This window comes from Pseudophryne corroboree, chromosome 2, assembly GCF_028390025.1.
Source record: "Pseudophryne corroboree isolate aPseCor3 chromosome 2, aPseCor3.hap2, whole genome shotgun sequence".
Lineage (NCBI taxonomy): Eukaryota > Metazoa > Chordata > Amphibia > Anura > Myobatrachidae > Pseudophryne > Pseudophryne corroboree.
The window spans coordinates 472,017,387-472,036,917 of NC_086445.1; the positions used below are offsets into that span (position 1 = coordinate 472,017,387).

The window sequence follows — 19,531 nt, forward strand, 5'->3', positions numbered from 1 at the left end:
AAGTAGCGGCTTTGTCTCGCAACAGTCCCTGTTTGATCTTCCAAGTGGAAAGATTTGTGAACTCTGATAGTAGTTCTGCCGAAAAGGTTTCGGGGTTTATCAAAAGTCTGCCTATTTTTATGCCTGTGGTGACTTCAGCATGGGCTGATTCAAGTTCTCTAGATGTAGTCTGGGCTTTGGAGGTTTATGTCAAAAATTGGGCTCAATTTGTGGTAAAGGAGGCTCGTTTGTTAGTATGCTCCCATCGTGCTTGGGGCGCCTGCGTCTCTGCAGTCTGTTACACGTTGGGTTTATGATACGTTTCGGCGTGTTAGTTCTACGGCTGGTTTGCCGTTACCGAAGTTGGTAGAGACCCATTCTACTAAGAAGATGGGCTCTTCTTGGGCGAATGCCCGAGGTGTCTCGGCGGGTTAACTTTGCCGAGCGGATACTCGGTCGGGTTTCAAACACCTTTGCTAAGCTCTACCGGTTTGATACCCTGGTTGATGGGGACCTCATGTTTGCTCATTCGGTGCTGCAGAGTCGTCCGCACTCTCCCGCCCGTTTTGGAGCTTTGGTATAGACCCCATGGTCCTTTTGGAGTCCCCAGCATCCTCTAGGACGTAAGAGAAAATAAGATTTCTCTAACGTCCTAGTGGATGCTGGGGACTCCGTAAGGACCATGGGGAATAGACGGGCTCCGCAGGAGACAGGGCACTTTAAGAAAGAATTTGGATACTGGTGTGCTCTGGCTCCTCCCTCTATGTCCCTCCTCCAGACCTCAGTTTGAATCTGTGCCCGGACGAGCTGGGGGCTACTTAGTGAGCTCTCCTGAGCTTGCTAAAAAGAAAGTATTTTGTTAGGTTTTTTTATTTTCAGAGAGATCTGCTGGCAACAGACTCTCTGCTACGTGGGACTGAGGGGAGAGAAGCAGCCCTACTCACTGAAGATAGGTCCTGCTTCTTAGGCTGCTGGACACCATTAGCTCCAGAGGGATCGTACACAGGATCGCACCCTTGGTCGTCCGATCCCGGAGCCGCGCCGCCGTCCCCCTCGCAGAGCCGGAAGACAGAAGCCGGTGACAGAAGCAAGAAGACTTCGAAATCGGCGGCAGAAGACTCCAGTCTTCATATGAGGTAGCGCACAGCACTGCAGCTGTGCGCCATTGCTCCCACACTAAACCCACATACTCCGGTCACTGTAGGGTGCAGGGCGGGGCGCCCTGGGCAGCAATTAGAGACCTCTTGGCAAAAGTGAGCATATATACAGTTGGGCACTGTATATATGCATGGGCCCCCCGCCATATTTTTACACAAACGCGGGACAGAAGCCCGCCACTGAGGGGGCGGGGCTTCTTCCTCAGCACTCGCCAGCGCCATTTTCTCTCCACAGCTCCGCTGAGAGGAAGCTCCCCAGGCTCTCCCCTGCAGAATCACGGTAGAAGAGGGTAAAAAGAGAGGGGGGGGCACATAAATTTGGCGCAAAAACAGTATATACAGCAGCTACTGGGTTAACACTAAGTTACTGTGTGATTCCTGGGACATATAGCGCTGGGGTGTGTGCTGGCATACTCTCTCTCTAAGGAGAAAAAAATGGTGAACAGGGTATCACTTGCGCTAAATCCGTATGGATATGCGCGAGACCCCAATGACGAGATCCTGACACCCCTGAAGTGGGACTATGTCCCTGGGGTGGTGAAAAACTGACTGAATGGCAATAGGTATAAAATCACAGATACATATTTATTATTAAAAACATACAATACATGAAAACTGCAAGTGCAAGGTGAACTTGGGAATTCCAAAACGGTGACTTGTGCTTTTTTTTCAAAACCAGCAAAGAAGCTCTCACCCTCTCTCTGTCTCTCCAAAAGGCCTTGTGGGGGAACTGTCTTCAAATAGAGCATCCCCTGTGTGTGTGGTGTCGGTACGCTTGTGTCGGCATGTTTGACGAGGAAGGCTATGTGGAAACAGAGCGGGAACAAATGAATGTGGGGTCACCGCTGACGGCGCCGACACCTGATTGGAAGGATATGTGGAAGGTTTTAAATGATAATGTTACTTCCTTGCATAAAAGGTTGGATAAAGCTGAAGCCTTGGGACAGACGGGGTCTCAGCCCATGCCTGATCCTATGTCGCAGAGGCCGTCAGGGTCTCAGAAGCGCCCACTATCCCAAATTGTTGACACAGATATCGACACGGATTCTGACTCCTGTGTCGATGGCGATGATGCAAAGTTACAGCCTAAAATGGCTAAAGCCATCCGTTACATGATTATAGCAATGAAAGATGTGTTGCACATCAGAGGAAACCCCAGTCCCTGACAAGAGGGTTTATATGTATGGGGAAAAAAGGCAAGAGGTGACCTTTCCTCCTTCACATGAGTTAAATGAGTTATGTGAAAAGGCTTGGGAATCTCCAGATAGAAAACTGCAGATTTCCAAATGGATGCTTATGGCGTATCCTTTCCCGCCAACGGACAGGTTACGCTGGGAATCCTCCCCTAGGGTAGACAAAGCTTTAACACGCTTATCCAAGAGGGTAGCCCTGCCATCACAGGATACGGCCACCCTAAAAGATGCTGCGGATAAAAAGCAGGAGGGTATCCTGAAGTCCATTTATACACATTCAGGTACCTTACTAAGGCCGGCGATTGCGTCGGCCTGGATGTGTAGTGCTGTAGCAGCATGGACAGATACCTTATCTGAGGAACTTGATACCTTGGACAAGGATACTATATTACTAACCCTGGGGCATATAAAAGACGCTGTCCTATATATGAGAGATGCTCAAAGAGACATTAGTCTACTGGGCTCTAGAATAAATGCAATGTCGATTTCTGCCAGAAGGGTCCTGTGGACTCGGCAATGGACAGGTGATGCCGACTCAAAAAGGCACATGGAGGTTTTACCTTACAAGGGTGAGGAATTGTTTGGGGACGGTCTCTCGGACCTGGTCTCCACAGCTACGGCTGGAAAGTCAAATTTTTTGCCATATATTCCCTCAGAACCTAAAAAAGCACCGTATTACCAAATGCAGTCCTTTCGATCACAAAAAGGCAAGAAAGTCCGAGGTGCATCCTTTCTTGCCAGAGGCAGGGGTAGAGGAAAGAAGCTGCACAATACAGCTAGTTCCCAGGAACAGAAGTCCCTCCCCGGCTTCCACTAAATCCACCGCATGACGCTGGGGCTCCACAGGCGGAGCTAGGCCCGGTGGGGGCGCGTCTCCGAAATTTCAGCCACAAGTGGGTTCACTCCCAGGTGGATCCCTGGGCTATAGAGATTGTGTCTCAGGGATACAAGCTGGAATTCGAAGAGATGCCCCCTCACCGAAACCTCAAATCGGCCCTGCCAGCTTCCCCCTTAGAGAGGGAAATAGTGTTAGCTGCAATTCACAAATTCTATCTTCAGCAGGTGGTGGTAAAGGTTCCCCTCCTTCAACAGGGAAGGGGTTACTATTCGACCATGTTTGTGGTACCGAAACCGGACGGTTCGGTCAGACCCATATTGAATTTAAAATCCCTGAACATATACCTGAAAAGGTTCAAGTTCAAGATGGAATCGCTCAGAGCGGTCATCGCAAGCCTGGAGGAGGGGGATTTTATGGTGTCTCTGGACATAAAGGATGCTTACCTTCATGTCCCCATTTATCCACCTCATCAGGAGTACCTCAGATTTGTGGTACAGGATTGTCATTACCAATTCCAGATGTTGCCGTTTGGTCTCTCCACGGCACCGAGAATATTTACCATGGTAATGGCGGAAATTATGGTGCTCCTGCGACGGCAAGGAGTCACAATTATCCCATACTTGGACGATCTCCTCATAAAGGCGAGGTCCAGAGAGCAGTTGCTGATCAGCGTGGCACGCTCTCGGGAAGTGTTATAACAGCACGGCTGGATTCTGAATATTCCAAAGTCGCAGTTGATTCCTACGACTCGTCTGCCCTTCCTGGGCATGATTCTGGACACAGGCCAGAAGAGGGTTTATCTCCCGATGGAGAAGGCTCAGGAGCTCATGACACTGGTCAGAGACCTATTAAAACCAAAACAGGTGTCGGTGCATCACTGCACTCGAGTCCTGGGAAAGATGGTGGCATCATACGAGGCCATTCCCTTCGGAAGGTTCCATGCGAGGACCTTTCAATGGGATCTGTTGGATAAGTGGTCCGGATCACATCTGCAAATGCATCGGCTGATCACCCTATCCCCCAGGGCCAAGGTGTCTCTCCTGTGGTGGTTGCAGAGTGCTCACCTTCTCGAGGGCTGCAGATTCGGCATTCAGGACTGGGTCCTGGTGACCACGGACGCAAGCCTCCGAGGGTGGGGAGCAGTCACACAGGGAAGAAATTTCCAAGGTCTGTAGTCAAGTCAGGAGACTTGCCTTCACATCAACATTATGGAACTAAGGGCAATATACAACACCCTACGTCAAGCGGAGACCCTGCTTCGCGACCGACCGGTGCTGATTCAGTCAGACAACATCACCGCAGTGGCTCATGTAAACCGCCAAGGCGGCACAAGGAGCAGGGTGGCGATGGTGGAAACCACCAGAATTCTTCGCTGGGCGGAGAAACACGTAAGCGCACTGTCAGCAGTGTTCATTCCGGGAGTGGACAACTGGCAAGCAGACTTCCTCAGCAGGCACGACCTCCACCCGGGAGAGTGGGGACTTAATCAAGAAGTCTTCACGCAGATTGCAGGTCGGTGGGAACTGCCACAAGTAGACATGATGGCATCCCGCCTCAACAAAAAGCTACAGAGGTATTGCGCCTGGTCAAGAGCCCCTCAGGGGATAGCTGTAGACGCACTAGTGACACCGTGGGTGTTCCAGTCGGTCTATATGTATTTCCTCCTCTTCCTCTCATACCCAAGGTGCTGAGAATCATAAGAGGAGGAGTGAGAACAATACTCATTGTTCCGGATTGGCCAAGAAGGACTTGGTATCCAGAGCTGCAAGAATTGCTCACAGAGGACCCATGGCCTCTGCCTCTAAGACAGGACTTGTTGCAACAGGGGCCCTGTCTGTTCCAAGACTTACCGCGGCTGCGTTTGACGGCATGGCGGTTGAACGCCGGATCCTAGCAGAAAAAGGCATTCCGGATGAGGTTATTCCTACGCGGATAAAGGCTAGGAAGGACGTGACGGCTAAACATTTATCACCGTATATGACGAAAATATGTTGCTTGGTGTGAGGCCAGGAATGCCCCTACGGAGGAATTCCAGCTGGGCCGTTTCCTTCACTTCCTACAGTCGGGAGTGACTTTGGGCCTAAAATTGGGTTCCATTAAGGTCCAGATTTCGGCCCTATCCATTTTCTTTCAAAAAGAACTGGCTTCTCTTCCTGAAGTTCAGACGTTTGTAAAGGGAGTGCTGCATATTCAGCCCCCTTTTGTGCCTCCAGTGGCACCTTGGGATCTTAATGTGATGTTGAGTTTCCTGAAGTCACACTGGTTTGAGCCACTTAAAACCGTGGAGTTAAAATTTCTCACGTGGAAGGTGGTCATGCTATTAGCCTTGGCTTCAGCTAGGCGTGTGTCAGAATTAGCGGCTTTGTCACATAAAAGCCCCTATCTGGTTTTCCATATGGACAGGGCGGAATTGCGGACCCGTCCGCAATTTCTGCCAAAAGTGGTGTCATCTTTTCATATGAACCAACCTATTGTGGTGCCTGTGGCTACTTTTGACTTGGAGGATTCCGAGTTACTAGATGTGGTCAGGGCTTTGAAGGTTTATGTAGCCAGAACGGCTAGAGTCAGGAAAACGGAGTCACTGTTTATCCTGTATGCACCCAACAAGCTGGGTGTTCCTGCTTCAAAGCAAACTATTGCTCGCTGGATCTGTAACACGATTCAGCAGGCTCATTCTGCGGCTGGATTGCCGCTGCCAAAATCAGTAAAAGCCCATTCCACAAGGAAGGTGGGCTCTTATTGGGTGGCTGCCCGAGGGGTCTCGGCATTACAGCTTTGCCGAGCAGCTACTTGGTCGGGTTCAAACACTTTTGCAAAGTTCTACAAGTTTGATACCCTGGCTGAGGAGGACCTTGTGTTTGCTCATTCGGTGCTGCAGAGTCATCCGCACTCTCCCGCCCGTTTTGGAGCTTTGGTATATCCCCATGGTCCTTACGGAGTCCCCAGCATCCACTAGGACGTTAGAGAAAATAAGATTTTACTTACCGGTAAATCTATTTCTCGTAGTCCGTAGTGGATGCTGGGCGCCCGTCCCAAGTGCAGACTTTTTCTGCAATGCTTGTATATAGTTATTGCTTACATAAGGGTTATGTTATAGTTGCATCAGGGTTGATCTGATGCTCTATTGTTCATACTGTTAACTGGGTAAGTTTATCACAAGTTATACGGTGTGATTGGTGTGGCTGGTATGAATCTTGCCCTGGATTACCAAAATCCTTTCCTTGTACTGTCAGCTCTTCCGGGCACAGTTTCTTTAACTGAGGTCTGGAGTAGGGACATAGAGGGAGGAGCCAGAGCACACCAGTATCCAAATTCTTTCTTAAAGTGCCCTGTCTCCTGCGGAGCCCGTCTATTCCCCATGGTCCTTACGGAGTCCCCAGCATCCACTACGGACTACGAGAAATAGATTTACCGGTAAGTAAAATCTTATTTTTAGTACCTACCGGTAAATCCTTTTCTCCTAGTCCATAGAGGATGCTGGGCGCCCATCCCAGTCCGTACTGTGTCTGCAGTTATTGTTTTTGGTTGCGCTTTGTGGTGATTCTTCTCTGTCAGGCTATTGCTGACGTTGTTCATGCCATGGCATGTGGTTTCTTATTATTGGTTGGGTTGACACACAGGTTGTGTTACATATTCACTCAGTATATGGCTGTATGTTTTTTCATACCGTGGGCTGGTATTCTGTTGAAGGCCACGTCTTGCGGTATGTTCGTGGTGTGAGCTGGTATTACACTCACTGTGTTTAAATTATAAATTCTTTCCTCGAAATGTCCGTCTCTCCTGGGCACAGTTTTCTAACTGAGGTCTGGGGGAGGGGCATAGAGGGAGGAGCCAGTTCACACCCAGTTTAAGTCTTTATAGTGTGCCCAAGCTCCTGCGGATCCGTCTATACCCCATGGTCCTTTTGGAGTCCCCAGCATCCTCTACGGCAAGCATTCCCAACCACGGTCCTCAAGGCACACCAACAATGCAGGTTTTAGTGATATCCAGGCTGCAGCACAGATGGTTAAATCAAAATAACTGAGCTACTAATAATGTCACCTGTGCTGAAGCCTGGATATCACTAAAACATGCACTGTTAGTGTGCCTTGAGGACCGCGGTTGGGAATGCCTGCTCTACGGACTAGGAGAAAAGGATTTACCGGTAGGTACTAAAATCCCTTTTTTTTTTTTTTTGTCTGGAGCCAATTAACCTATCACTATATTTTTGGATTGTGGGAGGAAACCAGAGTACCCAGGGGAAACCCACACAAACATGGGGAGAATATACAAACTCCACACATTTAGGGCCATGGTGGGACTGTAACCCATGAACTTCTATGAGTCACTAACGCTAACCATTACACTATCCGTACTGCTCTAAGCGCTGCTCTGATCTTGTAAAGTCCCAGAGAGTGACCATTCTCCACAGAGGCAAGGGAAAGTGGCATCACAGCACATCCATTCCTCCCACCTGCCAGCAGAGCAGACCTCCGCTGAGATCTCTCTTCAAAGCTGCCTCACACAACCATGGAGCCATCTGCTGCACACTGCATCACGGGAGATGTAGTTTTCTCACACTGTACACTGTATAGTGTGAGAAAACTACATCTTCCATGATGCCATGCGTGGCGGACGGCTCCACACTCTGCTGCTGCCTTGGCAGGGCCCTGGGCCCGACCAAATGCTTTTCCGGGACAAGTAAGGCCCGCAGACCAGAGGTTCCCGGCCTCTGCACTACGTGATGTAATGAACGATACCACAGCTGAACAGATGTTGCATGTGATCCACGGGAGCGCTCAATTGTGCGCACACACTAGACGATGTAGATTTGTTTTGTAATTGCAAATTGCCCCTATGTTGCTCTAGTGTGTACCCAGCCATATAGTCTCCCATTTAACAAACATTCACCGTTTGGTTGGTTTACACACTGGCTATGACCAATGATATCACAGCACACATACAGTAAGTAATGTGATTGGCAATTTGAGATCCTTGTTTTATATATTGTAGCTCCGCCAAATTTTGGTAATACAAGACAAATGTAGACCAGCATGATGACTTTACTCTGAAAAGCTTCTGGGGGGTATTCAATTAAGTGCCGTTTTTTCGACTGGTCAAAAAAACGGCATTAATTCGACACAGGGTATTCAATTGCGGGCGTTTTCGCCCATGCCCCCCCCCCTTTTTTTTTGTTTTGTTTGTTTTTCCCCCTAATCAATCGGCATGGGCCGAAAATTGCACCAATAAGGGCTAAAATGCCTGCAAATTCTCCAAAACATGTGCATCGGCGGCAAATAGACGGATTTTTCGACCAGTTTCGAAAAAAAACAGCACGGGCATTGAATAGGTCGAATGTGAATTCAACCTAAAAATGGGCAAAAAGTTACTTATTTTTTTCGACTGGTTGAAAAAATAAATAAAAAGGCACTAATTGAAACCCCCCTATGAAGGAATAATGGACAGAGGTATGTAACTTTGCAGAAATGGAAAATTGGCAATGTTCTGCACTGCAGCTGAATTGTGTCTTGGGGACTGGGAAATTACCAACAATTCCAGGACCTGTTGTAAGGTGTGTTATATTTGGAACTACCGTAGGTCAAAGAATCTTACAAGATTATCTTGTCATTGTGTCTCCTTGGCTATGATTAGTTTATTGGATGGTGTGAAAAAACTTGCTCATCACTGAGACTGTTTATTGTTGCAGTCTGTTTTGCAAAGAGGCCCATGACTATTTATTTATCATGTCTTTTACACAGCCTTATAGCTTCTGCAGTGCATGAGGTGATGATAGATGTGTCTGTTACTAGAGACATTTCTGATTTCTGCTCAACTGGTTAAACCTGTGTTTCCTCTTCGGCTAATTATTTATGGAACATAAGCAATGACAGTATTTCATGAAAACCAGATCCTGCTCAACAATTTACTGTATGTGATTCACTACATTTCCTTATGTACTATTTACACAGATCATGAACAGTTTAGGTGTGTCCAGAAATGTGTACCTAGGTGCAACTGATACAATTAAGTTTTAGCCTGCTGTTATAGGTAACTTAAATGACCGTGCTGGCATAATGTTTGCTTTTTTCACTGCTTTGGAAACCCTGTGTCTTGTTACATTTTCTATCCATTTTATTCTTAACTAGTTACCAGCCCATCAACATGACCGAACAACATAACAGTAATGTCGGCACCGGCAGCTGTGCGCACTTGAACAGAGCAACACTTGAATTGCTCCATTGGACACGATTTAGTGACCGCCGGAACGCAAACCACTTGAATTCCTCCCGTAGATGTGAGGAGCAGCGATAGCCTTTTATTATATACTATTTTATGGAAATATTTCAGGTTCTACTTCTTCTTTTGTTTACGTAGAAATCTTCAGGAAATACAATTTTCAACTTTTGCGTAATGTTTCTTAGGGTGGGGGGATTCCATTGTTTTTCCCTGTGGCCACTTTAGACAGGAGATCAGGCACGATAAAACAATTGAATCACCTCCAAAATGTCAACATTCACAATATTGACACGTTCTGCATGTCTGTATTGACATGGACATGTTAAATACATCTATCCATAACATTGGTAAAAATTGGCGGTTGGTGTTCACAATATCATGTTGACAGAGTGTGCAAGAGTCCTCCAAAATGTTGGGAAAGTAACTCGTAGGGATAGAGGTTATCGCTACCACTGTCCCTGCGAGTTAACTTTAGTATGTAGCGGGAATTTTTAATAAGCGCAGCAGTATTGCGATTGTTTATAAATATGCAACCTTAGCGTAAAGGTTTTAGATTGTATACATTAGCAGATTATAGACCCTGACCTTCTATTAGAACCCTGGCTGTACAGTAAAACAAAGTAGAATATGTGATCTGGACATTGTTCTTTAGCACTGTACCTTCAGGAATAAAGAGCTATTTAATACAGTAATGCCACCTTATTTTCTAGTAACCTCACAGCAATAAATTCAGAGTTGCTCTGGCACTTCTGCTTTCTGGACACTGAGCTAACCTTGATGGTTCCTGGCCATACATTTATTATTTATAAAGCCAACATATATTGATTGCCTCTGTTATTTAACGGTAACGTATATGGCCATACAGGACTCGCTGCTGTTTTCTGTGTACCTATCTGACCTGTGTTCACAGATTGGTGAAAGCGACTGAAGTAAAACGCATTGGTGCCATGCAGGATATTGATGCCTAATGAAAGCAAGTAGTATTAAAGTGGCAACAGGAGTGATAATCAAAGTGCCCTCTGGCAGGTGATTAAGCATGTGAGGTAGAGTGTGTGTGTGTGGATCTCTGACACATTTTGGCTTGGAATCTCTTACCGGATTTGTGGAGCTATGTCTTTGACTAATTTAAATACTGTGCCATGGTGCTGGGGTTAGCTTGTCTATGGCCCCTTGTGTTAATCAGCTTACACCGCCTGAGGCGGGTCGCACCCAGGAGCCCCCAGGGTGCGACCCGCCCCTGGCACCTTTCACATCGCAGTCAGCAGCCCGGCATATTGCTGGGTTGCTGTCGTCAGCGGTGACGCAGCGACGCTTGGAGATCACATGATCTTCAAGCGCCGGCCCGTACATAGAGAGTGAACGGGAAACGGGTCTCATCGACCCGGCTCCCGTTCACACCGCACGGGACCCGGTATTTCAACCCTGGCACCCTTCCACACCGCGCATGAACACTGGTTATGCGCGTTCATGTGCCAAAAACTCCTGTTCAGAGGTGATTGGGGTATTATTGGTCAGATTGTCTGCCACTTCCCAGAGACAGTAGTGATCTTTGGAATATGTTTATTTTTGAAGTGACACAAATATATCTATCTGTACATGGTTAAATATAAAAACAAGTCATAGTAAATAGGGCTTTGGAAATTGGGATCCGGTCTGAAGATCGACAGTCACTAGGTCGACGCGAGTTCTTCACTTTTTCTTTTCTTTTCTCTGACGTCCTAGTGGATGCTGGGGACTCCGTAAGGACCATGGGGAATAGACGGCTCCGCAGGAGACTGGGCACATCTAAAGAAAGATTTAGGACTATCTGGTGTGCACTGGCTCCTCCCCCTATGACCCTCCTCCAAGCCTCAGTTAGATTTCTGTGCCCGGCTGAGCTGGATGCACACTAGGGGCTCTCCTGAGCTCCTAGAAGAAAGTATAGTTTAGGTTTTTTATTTTCAGTGAGACCTGCTGGCAACAGGCTCACTGCAACGAGGGACTATGGGGAGAAGAAGCGAACCTACCTAAATGGTGGTAGCTTGGGCTTCTTAGGCTACTGGACACCATTAGCTCCAGAGGGATCGAACACAGGACCCGACCTCGTCGTCCGTTCCCGGAGCCGCGCCGCCGTCCCCCTTACAGAGCCAGAAACAAGAAGGTGGTCCGGAAAATCGGCGGCTGAAGACTTCTGTCTTCTCCAAAGTAGCGCACAGCACTGCAGCTGTGCGCCATTGCTCCTCATGCACACCACACACTGCGGTCACTGATGGGTGCAGGGCGCTGGGGGGGGGGCGCCCTGAGCAGCAATAGTAACACCTTGGCTGGCAAAACTAACACCATATATAGCCCCTGAGGCTATATAGGTGTATATTAACCCCTGCCAGAAACGATAAAATAGCGGGAGAAAGCCCGCCGAAAAAGGGGTGGAGCCAACTCCCTCAGCACACTGGCGCCATTATTCCCTCACAGCTTCGCTGGAAGGAAGCTCCCTGGCTCTCCCCTGCAGTCCTGCACTACAGAAAGGGTAAATAAAGAGAGGGGGGGCACAATTTAGGCGCTATATATATATATATATATATATATATATATATATATATATATATATATATATATATTAATATATATATATATATATATATATATATATATTAATATATATATATATATATTATAGGCAGCTATAGGGGAAAACACTCTGTATAGTGATATCCCTGTGTTATATAGCGCCCTGGTGTGTGCTGGCATACTCTCCCTCTGTCTCCCCAAAGGGCTTTGTGGGGTCCTGTCCTCTGTAAGAGCATTCCCCGTGTGTCTGCTGTGTCGGTACTGCTGTGTCGACATGTATGATGAGGATAATGATGTGGAGGCGGAGCAAATGCCTGTGAATGTGATGTCACCCCCTGCGGGGTCGACACCAGTGTGGATGGACTAATGGAAGGAATTACGTGACAGTGTCAGCTCCTTACATAAAAGGTTTGACGACATAGGACAGCCGGCTACTCAGCTTGTGCCTGTCCAAGCGTCTCAAATGTCATCAGGGGCTATAAAACGCCCGCTACCTCAGATGACAGATACAGATGTCGACACGGATACCGACTCCAGTGTCGACGATGATGAGACGAGTGTACCCTCCAATAGGTCCACCCGTTATATGATTGAGGCTATGAAAAATGTATTACACATTTCTGATGATACCCCAGGTACCACAAAAAAGGGTATTATGTTTGGTGAGAAAAAACTACCAGTAGTTTTTCCTGCATCTGACGAATTAAATGAGGTGTGTGAGGAAGCGTGGACTTCCCCAGATAAGAAATTGATCATTTCTAAACGGTTAATGGCTGCGTACCCTTTCCCGCCAGAGGATAGGTCACGCTGGGAAACACCCCCTAGGGTAGATAAAGCGCTGACACGCTTATCAAAGAAGGTGGCACTACCGTCTCCGGATACGGCCGCCCTAAAAGAACCTGCTGATAGAAAGCAGGAAAGTACCCTAAAAGCTATATACACACACACTGGCATTATATTGAGACCCGCTATTGCATCAGCTTGGATGTGCAGTGCTGTTGCTGCGTGGTCAGACTCCCTGTCGGAAAACATTGATACCATGGATAGGGACAATATTTTGCGAACGATTGACCATATAGAAGACGCAGTCTTATACATGCGTGATGCACAGAGGGATATTTGCCGGCTGGCATCAAAAATAAGCGCTATGTCCATTGCCGCCAGACGGGGGTTATGGACTAGGCAATGGTCAGGTGATGCCGACTCCAAGCGGCACATGGAAGTTTTACCCTATAAAGGGGTGGAACTTTTTGGGGAAGGTCTTTCAGACCTCGTTTCCACAGCTACTGCTGGGAAATCGACTTTTTTGCCACAAGCTACCCCACAGCAAAAGAAAGCGCCGTATTATCAGGTACAGTCCTTTCGGCCCCAGAAAAATAAGCGGGCTAGAGGCTCATCCTTTCTGCCGAGGGGCAGAGGAAGGGGGAAAAAGCTGCAGCACACAGCTAGTTCCCAGGAGCAGAAGTCCTCCCCTGCGTCCGGTAAGTCCACAGCATGACGCTGGGGCTGTTCAGGCGGAATCGGGAACGGTGGGGGCACGTCTCAGGTTTTTCAGCACACAGTGGGCTCTCTCACAAGTGGATCCCTGGGTCCTTCAAGTGGTATCTCAGGGGTACAGGCTGGAATTCGAGACGTCTCCCCCACGCAGTTTCCTAAAATCTGCCTTGCCGGCAACTCCCTCTGCCAGGGAGGCAGTGTTGGTGGCTATTCAAAAACTGTATTCACAGAAAGTGATTGTCAAGGTACCCCTCCTTCAGCAAGGAAAGGGTTACTACTCCACAATGTTTGTGGTACCGAAACCGGACGGTTCGGTGAGACCCATCTTAAATTTAAAAGCCTTGAACACTTATATCAAAAGGTTCAAGTTCAAGATGGAATCGCTCAGGGCGGTTATTGCGAGCCTGGAGGAGGGGGATTACATGGTATCCCTGGACATCAAGGATGCGTACCTGCATGTCCCCATTTACCCTCCGCACCAGGAGTACCTCAGATTTGTGGTACAGGACTGTCACTATCAGTTCCAGACGCTGCCGTTTGGGTTATCCACGGCACCGAGGGTCTTTACCAAGGTAATGGCCGAAATGATGATACTCCTTCGCAAGAAGGGAGTTTTAATTATCCCGTACTTGGACGATCTCCTGATAAAGGCGAGGTCCAAAGAACAGTTGATAGTGGGGTTGGCACTTTTCTCAGGAAGTGCTAAAACAGCACGGCTGGATTCTAAACATTCCAAAGTCACAGCTGGTCCCGACGACACGTCTTCTGTTCCTGGGAATGATTCTGGACACAGACCAGAAAAAAGTGTTTCTTCCACTGGAAAAAGCCGAGGAATTGTCATCTCTGGTCAGAGACATCCTAAAACCAGGAAAAGTGTCGGTACATCAATGCACACGAGTCCTGGGAAAAATGGTAGCTTCGTACGAAGCAATTCCATTCGGAAGGTTCCATGCAAGGACGTTCCAGTGGGACCTGTTGGACAAATGGTCCGGGTCCCATCTCCAGATGCAACAGCGGATAACCCTATCGGCCAGAACCAGGGTGTCGCTGCTGTGGTGGCTGCAGAGGGCTCATCTACTAGAGGGCCGCAGATTCGGAATACAGGACTGGGTCCTGGTGACCACGGATGCCAGCCTTCGGGGCTGGGGGGCAGTCACAAAGGGAAGAAATTTCCAAGGACTGTGGTCAGATCAGGAGATTTCTCTTCACATAAATATCCTGGAGCGAAGGGCCATTTACAATGCCTTAAGCCAGGCAAGACCCCTGCTTCAAAACCAGCCGGTACTGATCCAGTCAGACAACCTCACGGCGGTCGCCCATGTAAACAGACAGGGCGGCACAAGAAGCAGGATGGCGATGGCAGAAGCCACAAGGATTCTCAGATGGGCAGAGAATCATGTGTTAGCACTGACGGCAGTGTTCATTCCGGGAGTGGACAACTGTGAAGCAGACTTCCTCAGCAGGCACGACCTCCACCCGGGAGAATGGGGACTTCATCCAGAAGTCTTCCAAATGCTGGTCAACCGGTGGAAAAAACCACAGGTAGACATGATGGCGTCCCGCCTCAACAAGAAGTTGACAAGATATTGCGCCCGGTCAAGAGACCCTCAGGCGACGCTCTAGTGACACCATGGGTGTATCAGTCGGTTTATGTGTTTCCTCCTCTACCTCTCATACCCAAGGTACTGAGAATAATAAGAAGGCGAGGAGTGAAAACCATACTCGTGGTTCCGGATTGGCCAAGAAGAGCTTGGTACCCGGAACTTCAAGAGATGCTTACAGAGGACCCTTGGCCTCTGCCGCTCAGACAAGACCTGCTGCAGCAGGGACCCTGTCTGTTCCAAGACTTACCGCGGCTGCGTTTGACGGCATGGCGGTTGAACACCGGATCCTGAAGGATTGGGGTCCATAAAGGTCCAGATTTCGGCTCTGTCGATTTCCTTCCAAAAAGAACTGGCTTCACTGCCTGAAGTTCAGACTTTTGTCAAAGGAGTACTGCATATTCAGCCTCCTTTTGTGCCCCCAGTGGCACCTTGGGATCTCAATGTGGTTTTGGTATTCCTGAAATCACATTGGTTCGAACCACTTAAGACTGTGGATTTAAAATATCTCACGTGGAAAGTGGTCATGCTGTTGGCCCTGGCGTCGGCCAGGAGGGTTTCAGAATTGGCGGCTTTGTCTTGTAAAAGCCCTTATCTGATTTTCCATATGGATAGGGCAGAATTGAGGACTCGTCCTCAGTTTCTCCCAAAGGTGGTCTCAGCTTTTCACTTGAACCAACCTATTGTGGTGCCTGCGGCTACTGGGGACTTGGAGGATTCCAAGTTGCTGGACGTAGTCAGGGCCCTTAAAATTTATATTTCCAGGACGGCTGGAGTCAGAAAGACTGACTCGCTGTTTATCCTGTATGCACCCACCAAGCTGGGTGCTCCTGCTTCTAAGCAGTCTATTGCGCGCTGGATTTGTAGCACTATTCAGCTGGCGCATTCTGCGGTAGGCTTACCGCAGCCTAAATCTGTAAAAGCCCATTCCACACGGAAGGTGGGCTCATCTTGGGCGGCTGCCCGAGGGGTCTTGGCTTTACAACTTTGCCGAGCAGCTACTTGGTCGGGGGCAAACACGTTTGCAAAATTCTACAAATTTGATACCCTGGCTGAGGATGACCTGGAATTCTCTCATTCGGTGCTGCAGAGTCATCCGCACTCTCCCGCCCGTTAGGGAGCTTTGGTATAATCCCCATGGTCCTTACGGAGTCCCCAGCATCCACTAGGACGTCGGAGAAAATAAGAATTTACTCACCGGTAATTCTATTTCTCGTAGTCCGTAGTGGATGCTGGGCGCCCATCCCAAGTGCGGATTGTCTGCGATACCTGTACATAGTTATTGTTACAAAAATCGGGTTTTGTTGTGAGCCATCTCTTCAGAGGCTCCATTTGTTATCATACTGTTAACCGGGGTTCCTATCACGTGTTATATGGTGTGATTGGTGTGGCTGGTATGAGTCTTACCCGGGATTCAAAAATCCTTCCTTATTGTGTCAGCTCTTCCGGGCACAGTTCCTAACTGAGGCTTGGAGGAGGGTCATAGGGGGAGGAGCCAGTGCACACCAGATAGTCCTAAATCTTTCTTTAGATGTGCCCAGTCTCCTGCGGAGCCGTCTATTCCCCATGGTCCTTACGGAGTCCCCAGCATCCACTACGGACTACGAGAAATAGAATTACTGGTGAGTAAATTCTTATTTCTCTAACGTCCTAAGTGGATGCTGGGACTCCGTAAGGACCATGGGGAATAGCGGCTCCGCAGGAGACAGGGCACAAAATAAAAGCTTGAGATATCAGGTGGTGTGCACTGGCTCCTCCCCCTATGACCCTCCTCCAAGCCAGTTAGATTTTTGTGCCCGGCCGAGAAGGGTGCAAACTAGGTAGCTCTCCAGAGCTGCTTAGAATAAAAGTTTAGTTAGGTTTTTTTTATTTTCAGTGAGTCCTGCTGGCAACAGGCTCACTGCATCGTGGGACTAAGGGGAGAAGAAGCGAACTCACCTGAGTGCAGAGTGGATTGGGCTTCTTAGGCTACTGGACGTTAGCTCCAGAGGGACGATCACAGGTTCAGCCTGGATGGGTCACCGGAGCCGCGCCGCCGTCCCCCTTACAGAGCCAGAAGAGACGAAGGTCCGGTGAAAGCGGCGGCAGAAGACATCCTGTCTTCAAGACTAAGGTAGCGCACAGCACCGCAGCTGTGCGCCATTGCTCTCAGCACACTTCACACTCCGGTCACTGAGGGTGCAGGGCGCTGGGGGGGAGCGCCCTGAGACGCAATATAACACACATATACCTTAGCTGGCAAAAGGAATACATCACATATAGCTCCAGGGCTATATGGATGTATTTTTTCCCCTGCCATTTTACACAAAAAAGCGGGAGTTAAGGACGTCGTGAAGGGGCGGGGCCTATCTCCTCAGCACACTGGCGCCATTATTCCCTCACAGCTCCGCTGGAAGGACGGCTCCCTGATTCTCCCCTGCAGTACTGCATCTGATTCAGGGTAAAAAAGAGAAGGGGGGGCATTTTGGCAGCAAATAACTAGATTAACAGCAGCTATAAGGGATTAACACTTATATAAGGTTATCCCTGTATATATATAGCGCTGGGTGTGTGCTGGCAGACTCTCCCTCTGTCTCTCCAAAGGGCTAAGTGGGGTCCTGTCCTCTATCAGAGCATTCCCGGTGTGTGTGCTGTGTGTCGGTATGCGTGTGTCGACATGTATGAGGAGGAAAATGAGGTGGAGGCGGAGCAGTTGCCTGTGTTAGTGATGTCACCCCCTAGGGAGTCGACACCTGACTGGATGATTGTGTTTAAGCAATTAAGTGATAATGTCAGCAATTTACAAAAAACTGTTGACGACATGAGAAAGCCGGCAAATCAATTAGTGCCTGTTCAGGCGTCTCAGACACCCTCAGGGGCCCTAAAACGGCCGCTACCTCAGTGGGTCGACACGGATCCAGATACAGATACTGAATCTAGTGTCGACGGTGACGAGACAAACGTAATGTCCAGTAGGGCCACACGTTACATGATCACGGCAATGAAAGAGGCATTGAACCTTTCTGACACTACAAATACCTCAAAGGCGGGTATTATGTGGGGTGTGAAAAAACTGCCAATAGTTTTTCCTGAGTCTGAGGAAATAAATGAGGTGTGTGATAAAGCGTGGGTTTCCCCCGATAAACAGCTAATTTCTAATAAGTTATTAGCACTATACCCTTTCCCGCCAGAGGTTAGGGCACGGTGGGAAACACCCCCTAGGGTAGATAAGGCGCTCACACGTTTATCTAAACAAGTAGCGTTACCGTCCCCTGATACGGCCACCCTCAAAGAATCAGCTGATAGGAGGCTGGAAAATATCCTGAAAAGTATATACACACATACTGGTGTTATACTGCGACCAGCAATCGCATCAGCCTGGATGTGCAGTGCTGGAGTCGCATGGGCGGATTCCCTGACTGAGAATATTGATACCCTGGATAGGGACAATATTCGGTTAACTATAGAACATTTAAAGGATGCATTGCTATATATGCGTGATGCGCAGAGGGATATTTGTACCCTGGCATCAAGAGTAAGCGCAATGTCCATCTCTGCCAGAAGAGCATTATGGACCAGACAGTGGTCAGGGGACGCAGATTCCAAACGGCACATGGAAGTATTGCCGTATAAGGGGGAGGAGTTATTTGGGGCTGGTCTAACAGACCTGGTGGCCACGGCAACGGCTGGAAAATCCACCTTTTTACCCCAGGTTACTTCACATCAACAGAAAAAGACAGTCTTTTCAAACTCAGTCCTTTCGTTCCCATAAGTACAAGCGAGCAAAAGGTCACTCTTTTCTGCCCAAGGGCAGAGGAAGAGGAAAAAGGCAGCACCATGCAGCCGCTTCCCAGGAGCAGAAGCCCTCCCCTGCTTCTGCCAAGTCTTCAGCATGACGCTGGGGCTTTACAAGCAGACTCAGACACGGTGGGGGCCCGTCTCAAGTATTTCAACGCGCAGTGGGCTCACTCGCAAGTGGATCCCTGGATTCTACAGGTAGTATCACAGGGGTACAAACTGGAATTCGAGGCGTTTCCTCCTCATCGGTTCCTGAAGTCTGCTTTACCAAAGTCTCCCTCCGACAGGGAGGCAGTTCTGGAAGCCATTCACAAGCTGTACTCCCAGCAGGTGATAATCAAGGTACCCCTCTTACAACAGGGGAAGGGGTATTATTCCACACTATTTGTGGTACCGAAGCCGGACGGCTCGGTGAGACCAATATTAAATCTAAAATCTTTGAACACTTACATAAAAAGGTTCAAATTCAAGATGGAGTCACTCAGAGCGGTGATAGCGAACCTGGAAGAGGGGGACTATATGGTGTCGCTGGACATCAAGGATGCTTATCTCCACGTCCCAATATATCCTTCTCACCAAGGGTACCTCAGGTTTGTAGTACAAAACTGTCATTATCAGTTTCAGACGCTGCCGTTTGGATTGTCCACGGCGCCTCGGGTCTTTACCAAGGTAATGGCCGAAATGATGATTCTTCTACGAAGAAAAGGCATCTTAATTATCCCTTAC

General features: G+C 48.5%; 1 protein-coding gene across 3 annotated transcripts in view; it reads left to right on the top strand.

Annotated features, from left to right (window-relative positions):
• Positions 1-19,531, top strand: part of RFFL (ring finger and FYVE like domain containing E3 ubiquitin protein ligase) — a 226,003-nt gene that overhangs the window by 71,413 nt on the left and 135,059 nt on the right. The window contains exon 1 of one of the 3 annotated variants that reach the window (XM_063953830.1): positions 9,297-9,441. The exons of the other annotated variants lie outside the window; for them this stretch is intronic. Coding sequence (XP_063809900.1) covers positions 9,309-9,441 — 133 coding nt within the window. The 5' untranslated portion in view covers positions 9,297-9,308. Of the gene's footprint in view, positions 1-9,296; positions 9,442-19,531 lie in introns of those variants that run through there. 3 annotated transcript variants of the gene reach the window in all.